The 11390-nt window shown below is 41.9% G+C and overlaps 1 protein-coding gene across 1 annotated transcript in view; it reads left to right on the forward strand.

Annotated features, from left to right (window-relative positions):
- The window catches only part of IGDCC3 (immunoglobulin superfamily DCC subclass member 3), a 272243-nt gene extending 261923 nt beyond the window's left edge, over positions 1 to 10320 (forward strand). Inside the window, exons 13-14 of the mRNA XM_073618325.1 lie at positions 209 to 401; positions 3662 to 10320. Of these exons, the coding sequence (XP_073474426.1) occupies positions 209 to 401; positions 3662 to 3784 (316 nt within the window). The 3' untranslated portion in view covers positions 3785 to 10320. The remainder of the gene's footprint in view (positions 1 to 208; positions 402 to 3661) is intronic.
- The last annotated feature ends 1070 nt before the right edge of the window (positions 10321 to 11390 follow it).

Here is an 11390-nt window from a genome sequence, read left to right on the forward strand (position 1 = left end):
TTTTTTATCTTAGTATCAATTCCTGGTTAATATGGTACAAAACATTTTTAATACTTTAATTAAAATACAGATTTTTTAATTTTTTAAAACATTTTTTATGGTGCTATTCTGGATGATCCTGGCACACTGTGAAATGAAGGCAAGAAGAAACAGGGATATGATATGGTCCCGTAATGTTCTTGTTGTTTTTCTTTTTCTGGCTTCACAGGCTCATGAAGTGTAAAGCTGCACAGGACCCGATCTCGGCTCCTCAAGGACCTGGAGGTATCAGACTTTCAGATCGAGCGGACCACAATGGCGACACTCTGAGAGGCGGTGAAATTCCAGAAACCAAGGGCAAAGTCAGTGAACTCAGCGAGATGGAACATTTATTTCACCACTCGCCTTCTCACCGAAATGGGGTAAGACGCATTTATAAATATATCTAAAAGCGCCCGCTAGCAGCCGAAAACCTCAGCAAAAGCGCCCCGCTAGCAGCCGAAAACCTCAGCAAAAATGACGGTAAAGCGCCGACGCCCCCCAACGCCGCAGTGTGAAAGTAACCTTAGGCTTTATAATCACGTTAAGGTTAACTATGTCCTGATTCTGCATTTTCTTTACAAATGTTTTTATTAGGTTTTCCAAGCATGGAGGTAAAACTCGAGTATACATAACAATAAAGTTTTACATGTAGACACAGTATTGAGTTTAGGTCAACAGATGGAGTACGGTACAATCAAAGCAGGAAGCGACAATACATCGGTGAGTGTAGCATAACGTAAAACTGTTCTAACATCATGAAGTTTATGGCTAAGGCTGGGAGGGAGAGAGTTAATTCGGTAAAAGGAGAGAGAAAGAAGAGCCCCATAGATGAGTATGTAAGAGGGAAGGGGTTAGGGGAATGGGTATCCAACTGGGCAACACAATCGCCCGAACTCATAGAAACACAGAAAAGTGATGGCAAAAGAAAGAACGTGCAGTTATTCAAGTTTTTTTGTTAATCTTTTTTGTCTGAGTATACATCTACACTATATTACCAAAAGTATTGGGACACCTGCCTTTACACACACATGAACTTTAATGGCATCCCAGTCTTAGTCCGTAGGGTTCAATATTGATTTTGGCCAAGCCTTTGCAGCTATAACAGCTTCAACTCTATTGGGAAGGCTGTCCACAAGGTTTAGGAGTGTGTCCATGGGGATGTTTGATCATTCTTCCAGAAGCGCATTTGCGAGGTCAGGCACTGATGTTGGACAAGAAGGCCTGGCTCGCAGTCTCTGCTCTAATTCATCCCAAAGGTGTTCACTGTGCCCGTCTACAGTGACTCGTTCCCTACTTCCTGGTCTCACTTTGCTTTGCTGAGGCTTTGGCTCCAACTGCTATCATTTAAAGCCAGTGACGAGTGATCCGGGCGGGGGGGGAGGCCCAAGCCCCACTGTGTGTCTATAGATGCAGGTAGCAAGGCTTGGGAGTGACCCTGCACGAGTGCCCTTATAGGAAGCTACTTCCTATGGGGGTACTCACCAGAGACGAGGAGCCAAAACCACTGAGGAGGACCCCAGAAGAAGAGGATCAGGGTTCCTCTGTGCAATTCCATTGTAAAGAGCAGGTAAGTATAAACCTGTGTAGCACCCTCTAGCTAGTGTGCTAGTGTACACAGTTTAGTTGTTAGTGTAGGTAAATTGGCTTGGCTGAGAGCCAGGCCTGGGTTGAATCTGGGTCAGGGATTAGTGACTCCGGGAGGCTGGATGACTCGTTCAGGCAGCTCTTCTGGTGCCTCCCCCTGTTTTCTGGAACCTTGGAAAAGCTAGGAGGGGATGTTTGGAATATTTATGAGGGCCCCAGCAAATGGACTGGCAGGGGCAAGCCACTTAATAAATAGCCATGACTCATGCCAGCAAGGGCAGTAGAGTGGAAGATGGAGATGGAGTGCTGAGGAGGCTGTTGGTGGCCCTTGAACACATAAAAACCCTTCCTGGAGGCACAGCAGAAAGGAGAGGACAGCAGGAGCAGGTCAGTACGTCCGGGAGATCTTCTGAGAGTCAGCCTGGGAGGGCTGGTGAGTGTCAGTCTGGAGGAATGTGGGGAGAGGTTAACTGGGAGGGCTGGTGAAAAGGGCAGCTGCAACCAGGTAGGTTGGCAGTGCCTGAAGAGGTGGTGTTGGCAGCAGTGACCACAGAGAGGAAGTAATGGAAAGTGTGAGCTGTGTTACCCTATCTGTTCTCTAAGTATAGGAGCTGTGAATACCCTGCCTGTAATGGGCCTTTGCTACAAAACCACATAGCTGGGTTCTGCAAGCAAGTGTGTGCTGGAGGAAGAAGGAGGAGTTGTATATAGGACTGTATATAGGAAAAATTGTCCCTGAAGTTTGTTTGAAGTCAAGTGGACATCCCATAAACTCCCATCCTTATCCAAGTTTATTACCCTCAATAAAACAAAACAAAAAAAAAAACAAAGTCACGGACTATTCTCTGACTCTGGAGTGACTGTAGAAATTTGGTGTGCCTGGTTGTGCAGGGTGGGGGATCCCATTGTACTTAAGGCTCCATATGGGGTGCGCTACACCTGTTTGTTATTTTAGAAAGAAAAAAATTGCATTTCCAACACTTTAATTCAGCCCCCTCAGTACTACTAGGTCCAGATGGACATTTGTTTAGCAACATTTAATTAAAACTGTGCTTCATTGATTTCATTGCTCAAAACCCCAGGGCAGTCACAGAACAATGATGACATTTGGGAAGACCCAGTACATTTTGCCAGGTGAAATATATGGATAGGTACATAAATCTGTCGGCTGTACCAACATTTGTTGTGCGTAAGAGCAACAGAATTTTAAAGAGTTTCTGGGACACCCTTTATGACTACCACTGTCTGAGCCTTATGTCTGAAATGTTTGTCAGGTTAGACCAGGGTTCCTCAACCAGGGTTCCATGGAAGCCTAGGGTTCCTTCAGAGTTTGCTAGGGGTTCCTTGAGCAATGAGCAATTTCTGCCTCTCAGATAAGTTCCAACTGACAACATTGGTCTTTTTAGCTCTATGTAAGGGGGTCATTCTTCCCAATGACCACAAGTGTAAGGATCATTCTTCCCACTGACCATCACACCAATTTATCATGAGTAGATATAGTATTTTTTAGCAGGGGTTCCCTGAGACTGGAAAGTTACTTCAATAATTCACCTGTGATCATTTTGGGCCTTTTAGTCGTGCTCAAAGCTGGTGAATGGAAAATTTCCCTGCTGGTATTCAAGTGTGGGAGCTGGCATCTGAGCTTTAATTCAAAAGTATAGACATGCTAAGAGGAAGATGCCACTCAGACCGACCCGGTGCTCTCGCGATGTGCGGCCTCAGGCAGCACTGCTTCTGCCTCACCTCTGATGCGTTTTGCCCTGCTCACCGGGGTTTGGTCACAGAGGTTCCCCCCCCCATTGGGCAGGGTGAAATGCGTCAGTGGGCATGGCCAGAGCAGAGCTGCCAAAGGCCACACACTGTGAGAACACCGGGTCGGTCTGAGTGGCGTCTTCCTCTCCTCAAGGGTTCCCCTGTATTGAAAAAGTTGAGAAAGACTGGGTTACACTATGGACGGGAGGCACTCATTGTTTGATAATAGTTAACTCAGACTGTCTTTCAATCAGGCATTGTATACGTGAGGCCTTTAAGCACTAACCACTTTTTTCTCTTTCAGCAACAGTCTTGTCATTTGGAAGAAATGCTGGTGTCCACCATCACTCCAGATGAAATCAGCTTTACCGAAGAAGACCCTCCGGGGCACCTTACATCAAGCCTTACAGCCACAACCAAGGACTGAACCTTCTTCTTCTTTCTCTAAAGCTGGTCCTGAATCCTTGCTGCTCCTTATCAACCTAGTCTGAGGGAGCTTTTTTTTTACACAATCTCAGGTCTCCATTTTTCCAAACCTTGTGATCCCTTTATATCCTTTTGATAGAATTTTGTACTTTTTTATTATTATATGTGAGAATGCAGCACTTATAGACTGTTACTCTCCAGAGACTGTGGGCAGCCGTCTCTTTTTTTTTTTTTACTATCACTACACAGAAATCGCCTGCTGGAAGCCCTCTGGCGGCAGGACCTACAGGTTTTATAGAGAACTTACCTCTTTTCATGTCACTACCCACTGATAATTCTGATATGCTCTTTTGTATTGTTGTGTCAGATGATTGTTGAGACTCCTGGGAATAACCCAGGGATGTCTGCTGCTTTTGTAGCCTGGTTGGACTTTTTAATATTTCATTTTTTTGTAGTTTTCATTCATTTTTTTTGTTTTATATTTTGACTTGTTATGAGACGGATATAGACTGTAACAAGAATCCGTACGCAGAGGTCATTCACCAAACCTACCTCAACCGGGATGAATGTTTTCAAGTGTGATCTGTCTATTATTCTTGATTGCTTCATACATGTCCAGCATGCATGTGTGCCCCGGCAGTGGATGTTTATTATTTAGTTTTTTTTATTTTTTATTATTTGGGTATTTTAAGGGAAAAAAATTGCATGAATAGCTTAGTCTGTCTAAGTGAGCCACCTAATGAGGAATGTGGGGTAGAAATGCCTGCCTAATGATTCAATTGAAGGAATTTCTTACCCCATAGTTTTTTTTTTTTTTTTTTTTAATAGCAAGCCCTTACTTGTAACATTCCAGGCCAAACCTCATTCTATCCATGTTGTAAGCATATCTACCATATCTTACTGCTTGTGCAAGTTATATTGCCCAAGGAAATTCTGAATATGTATAATACACGTTGTGAAATTAGGGGGTGTCTGGGTCACCAGCCTGCCATGTTGGTAAAAGCAAACAGTCTTTATATTTCAAAGGGTAAATGAAAACCAGCTTACTTTCAGCATGAAAACAAGCAGAACAGTCCATCAACCTCAGGTATAATGCAAATCTTTGACTCACCGCCAGCAAAACCTTGTCCCATAAGAGGGTTTAAAGTCCCCACCTGCTCCAGGGGTCCAAAGAAAGGGCCCCACAGCTCAGCAGTGTCTCCTTAGCCCAAATAGTACACAGCTCCCTCTCACAAGCATGTCCTGCTCCACACCACACCTCATGGACAACTGCTGACTGCTTCCTGCCCTTTTCAGCCCTGTCTTGCAGGGGGGTTAACACTTTCAGGACCTCAGAACTCGTAAACAGGGTTGGAGGCTCTTTCCCATCTAAACTCTTTCCAAGCCTCCAGATTTTGGGTCCCATATCAGAACTTAATAATTCTTGGAAGGCTGGAAAGTTTTCCTTCTCTTCTCTTTCGCCTGCATGGGTGAGAATCCCTAAGTACTTCAACTGCTTCTTGACCACAACCCAGATAATGGTGATCTATATCTGGCTTTCAGGACTCATCCCTCGCATCCTCTACAACATGCTCAAAATCATTTCAGCATTATATCACCCTCCTGTCTAAATTTTGCTTTGGGTGGTTACCCGTGCTACCCCTACTAAACTTCTGAGCTATTTTAAAATGGTTATTTCAGTTGTAGGTAGTGCTAATAAATTGACTCATTCAGTGGTTTCCTATATATTTTCATGTCCACCAACGAGGAATCTCCCTAATGAGGTTCATAGCTTTCTTCTTGCTTGTGATGCCAAGCTTAGAAATCTGACTTCACTGACTGTATTCTTAGTAAAACAACAGTACAGCAGCTTGGGAAAGGCATAATTTATAATGAACACAGCAGGCAGAATGGGGTGAAAACACATAGACTACTACCAAACTTTAAGAGACACAACCAGAAGTGACAGGAAATCTCAACAGGGTAATCCTACCTTTGACTGCAGTCTCCAAAGCAGATTGGGAGATTTGTATTGAGTAGGGAACGTTTTGGATCCCTATCAAGTTTTTACCACAGTCTGCCTCACATTAAGGAAATTTATCCCCACTTCCTATTCTGGAAACACAACCAGAAAGAGGAGGAACAGATTGGGTGGTTTGTATTGATTGAGGGAGGTTTTTAATCTTTATTTAGTTTGTATTTCTGTCTGTCCCCCATTGAGGAAATGTACAACTACTTTCCATTTCAGAGACACAGCTAGAAGTGATTTTATTAAAGTGAGGGGTAATTCCACCTTAGACTGTGTTCTTCAGAACACATTGGGAGTTTTGTACCGAGTAGGGAAGGTTTTGAATCTTTATCACATTTTTATCCCTGTCTGTCCCCCCCATGGAGGAAATTTACCCCAGTCCTTGTTTTAGAGACACAACCAGAGGTGAGATGAAATCTCATCAAAGCAAGGGATAATCCCACCTTTGAGTGCAGTCTCCAGAACCGATTCGTAACTTTCTGTTCTAGTTATGTACTGGTGACATCCATAAAATTGAAAGTAAGAGCACATCCCCCCCCCCCCCCCTTACAGGGGCAAGGACCGAAATAAATATCTAAATAGGGTTCTAAACCTTTTAAAAGTTGTATCCCTTATATACATACACTCTACCCAAAAATGTATAAAATATTTGGCTGAAGGAACCTAAGAAACAAGGATCCCTTCACCAAAATCCTATTAGAAAGACAAGGCAGTCTTCTAAAATGGATGCCACTGTAAAGAACAAGGATGCCACCACCAAAATATTAATAAAAAGACATGTAGGTCCTCTAAAATGAATGCCACCATAAAGAATAATGATCCCATCACCAAAATCCTATTAGAAAGGCAAGGCAATCCTCTAAAATGAATGCCACTGTAAAGAACAAGGATCCCACCACCAAAATTTTATTAGAAAGGCATGGTGAGCCTCTAAAATGAATGCCACCATAAAGAACAAAGATCCCATCACCAAAATACTATTAGAAAGACAAGGCAGTCCTCTAAAATGAATGCCACTATAAAGAACAACGATCCCACCACTAAAACCTTATTAGAAAGAAATGGCGGTCCTCTAAAATGAATGCCACCATAAAGAACAAGGATCTCATCACAAAAAATCCTATTAGAAAGTCGAGGCAGTCCTCTAAAATGAATGCCACTGTAAAGAACAAGGATCCCACCACCAAAATTTTATTAGAAAGGCATGGTGAGCCTCTAAAATGAATGCCACCATAAAGAACAAGGATCCCATCACCAAAATACTATTAGAAAGACAAGGTAGTCCTCTAAAATTAATGCCACTATAAAGAACAACGATCCCACCACTAAAACCTTATTAGAGAGAAATGGCGGTCCTCTAAAATGAATGCCACCATAAAGAACAAGGATCCCATCACCAAAATTCTATTAGAAAGTCGGGGCAGTCCTCTAAAATGAATGCCACTGTAAAGAACAAGGATCCCACCACCAAAATTTTATTAGAAAGGCATGGCGATCCTCTAAAATAAATGCCACCGTAAAGAACAACGATCCCACCACAAAAATCTTATTGGAAAGACATGGTGGTCCTCTAAAATGAAAGCCACCGTAAAGAACAACGATCCCACCACCAAAATCTTATTAGAAAGATATGGTGGTCCTCTAAAATGAATGCCTCCTTAGAAACCATTTTTCCATCTCTTCTGTCTGAAACATGTCAGCCCAGAAGAAACTTGGGTCATCCCTTTCCTCCTTATGTGGCTCCTAAATAATAATGTTGTTTTGAGGTAACATTCCCTTGATTTACTTTGAAGTCCAATGTGATGCACTTCCAAACTTTGAACACACAATTGCTACCTCATTTTTTAAGACTTGTTTTACTTCTTTTGCTTTTGTAGTAGTTGAGCTATGCGTATTGCTGATGTGTTTTTATTTTTTTGTTTGTTTTTTTTTTTTTTTGTAAGTATGAGAGTTGTATTGAAAGAGAATCATCATGGTGGTGACTATAACCTTTTTTTCATCTTCTTTGTCTCTGGCACTAGTCCAAAGGGGAAGTATCGTCAATAGATTTTGGTTAATGCTATGTTTTATTTTATTTATTTTTTTAAAAGGGATTTCTTTCATTGTAACTTACAATTAAGCCCTTTTTCTCTCGAGCTGCTCATAAGCTGATGGTGGACACAGGCATCTCAAATTAGGTTTACCCCAATCACAAGGCACTTATTGAATCTCTTATGAAAACAAATGAGCTCCTCTTTTGTGTCACTACTCATAATTATAAGATAGGTCTACTCAAAAAGGATACTTCAGTTTTGGGTAGATGAAGGAACTCTTAATGACCCATCAAACTTTAATATCCTTCTGGAATTTCAATGGTAAAATATTTATAGCTAGAACAGGCTATCTGCAGTGACCATTACACTTGATTTAGTTCCCCATGGCTTACAGAGGGGTATAAAGGGAATTCCACTGCACAGATATTGTAGATGGAAGAAGCTGGGGGTTAAATCATCCAACCACCACCCATTCATACTAGAAAGAGAAATTCTTGTTTTCTTTAAAAGAAAAAAGGCTCAGCATATTACCCACTTGCCGACCGTCCTATAGCAGATTTACCGCTACAGGGCAGTAGACATGTGCGACGTCAATAAATTTGTTTAGTCTCGTTCCATTTAGTATTAAAATTAATTTGTAATTTGTGTCCGAAATTCAATTTGGATTCGTACGAAATACGAATTTTCGTTAGGTTCGTAAACTTTTCGTAACAATAACGAAAGTTCGTTATGATAAATGTATCATTATGAGGGGCTCCCAATATCCCTGTGCTGAGCTGACTTCCTGGGTTTTTAACTTTTAGTTTCGTTAACTTTTCGTAACAATAACGAAAGTTTGTTATGATAAATTTATCCGAAGTTTGTAAACGAAACTTCGTACAAAATTCGTATGCATAAAAATTCGTATTTCGGATCCTCACGAATGTACGAATTTCCAGAAATTCGTATGAATTTTCGATTCACACGAGACTAATCGCACATGTCTACAGGGCAGCCGGGCTGTGCAGAATCACGTATATATAGATATGATTCTGAACTTCCGGGTAGGGGGGTACCTGTGCGTACTGTCGGCGCGCCGCTTCTGCTGTGATTTAAGCCAATGGATATCCGCCGACACCCGCCTATCGTCGAGAAAACACACAGAAGGGAGATCTGTAAACAAGGCAGATCTCCGTTCTGAAATGGGGGAAGTGATGGGTTTTCTTTCCTTGCAAAGCAGAGAAAGAAAATCCATCACTTCCCTTAGTAAAAGCACAACACAAAGTACAAACACAGGCTAGGCACACAGTTAATCCTTTGATCAAAAAAGGGTAGTCGGTATCTGCGCTAACTATAGTAATAATAATATATAAAAAGCAGCCAGCAAAGTTTGTTGATCGTCAAACAATTAAAAATATAGAAGTCCAAAATGCAGCGCTTGAATTCACATGAAAGTTCTTTCAATAAATGGGTAGAAGATATGATAACCCTTCGATCACCCTAGATGTTTAACCCCCTTCCCAGCCAGTGTCATTTTTACAGTGACAGTGCATATTTTTAGCACTGTTCACTGTATTAGTGTCACTGGTTCCCACAAAGTGTCAGTGTTAGGCCCACGTACACACAATCGGATTTTCCGACAACAAATGTTGGATGGGAGCTTGTTGGCGCAAAGTCCGACCGTGTGTACGCTCCATCGGACATTTGTTGTCGTACTTTCCCCCAACAAATGTTGGCTAGCATGTTCCCAAATTTTCCGCCAACAAATGTGTGTTGTCGGACTTTCCGATCGCGTGGACACAAGTCCGTCGGACAAAAGTCCAAAGTGCAAACGCGCATGCTCGCAATCAGTGCTCACCAAACACAACATTAGCAGAAGGAGCCCAAAGGGTGGCGCATGACTATTGAACTTCCCTTTTTATTGGCTCGCCGTACGTCTTTGTACGGCACTACGTTCGTAATTGTTGGCCAACATTTGCGTGACCGCGTGTATGCAAGACAAGTTGGAGCCAACAACCTTCGAACAAAATTCCACGGTTTTGTTGTCGGAAAGTCCGATCGTGTGTACGGGGAATTTGCATGTCTGCCGCAATATCGCAGTCCCACTATAAGTCGCTGATCGCCGTCATTGCTAGTATAAAAAAGTTAGAATACATAAAAATTCCAGTATATATACCTTAGTTCGTAGATGTTAAAACATTTGTGCAAACCAATCAATATACACTTCTTACATTACCTGGTTTAGTTTTGGTTACAGTGAATCGGCGTCCTGTGTGCGGATTGGTTTGCCCCTTTTTTCTGCACCATAAAGGATAATAACTGATCAGTACACCTACCTTAGTCATGGTGATGGTAAGTGGAGGGGTAAATCTATTTGTCCTGTCTGTGTACCACAAAAACTGATAGAAAGAGAACAGATATTAAAAAAACTCAAAAACATTGCAGTGCCTTTTTTTTAATATTTACCTTGGAATGCATCCGCCAGCAGTCTAAGGAGCAATGCAAAAAAAAAAAATTGTACATAATATATACTTCCTCTTCAAGGTTTCCAGTGCAAATGACAAAAAGAAGACATCGGGGCTAATTTATTGCATGAGCAAAGACAACCAGATCCGTAATTCAGGGCGGCCAAAAAAAAAAAACCCCGCGAAATCCAGTTGGCCGTTTCTGCCAACATCTCCACTTTCTTTGCTTAAGTGTTCATAAATAAGCCTTCCATCTGGTGGGGGGAGGGGCCTCGTGCACAAAACCAGCTAAAGGAAGAACGTTTCCTAAAGTAGCCAGTTAGATTCTCTTACTCATGTTCCCGGTGCAATTTGATTGGCTGCGATGGAAAACAAGGACTGTTTTTGCATGGGCCACCCGTCTGTTTTTTATGACGACAACTGACGCTGAGGGCTGAATCATTCCTGTGGTTTTATATATATATACAAGTTTTTACTGTAAAGACTTTAAAAAAACAAAAACAAAAAAAAACTTGATGCTGTAATCTCATCAGATGGCAAAATGGGTTGAAAAAAAAAAAAAAAAGACACAAATGTGAAAAGTGTGACAACACATCTGGGTGGACCTCCTTTACGGTGAAGGGATTATTGTACCTTTGTTTCGTTGGTGCTAATATTGTGGACAAGAGTTGATGTACATAAGGCACTTCTGAAGACTTTGCTCACTTTCTTCATTTGCATGCAAAATCCCCGGGAATCCTAGTCTGCAGCAGAATGTTTGTGTGGCATCTGTGTGAACCGGCCCCTCTGTTTCTGCTGTGATTTGTGGGAAAGACATTATTATCATGTTTTTTATATTATTATAACTGGAGTCTGTCCTTGGCCTGAGACCGGACTTTACCAACCTCGAAATGTGCGAGGGCATCGAAGAGGATCTCAACGGGTGTTCAATCGAGGCATCCATTGCTGTAGACTTCCAATTACTGTAGACTGGTAGAGCGAGGAGTTGTTTTAGACTTTTTTTGGTGTAAGTTACCTGCAGTGAGACCATCTCTATGAAAAGACTCAACAGAGACCTACAATGTGTCCTCATTTTGTCACACATCACAACAACCCTAATGTTCTTGATAAAGCCCAAATGAT

The sequence above is a fragment of the Aquarana catesbeiana genome, linkage group LG03, assembly GCF_042186555.1.
Source record: "Aquarana catesbeiana isolate 2022-GZ linkage group LG03, ASM4218655v1, whole genome shotgun sequence".
In the NCBI taxonomy this organism is placed as follows: domain Eukaryota; kingdom Metazoa; phylum Chordata; class Amphibia; order Anura; family Ranidae; genus Aquarana; species Aquarana catesbeiana.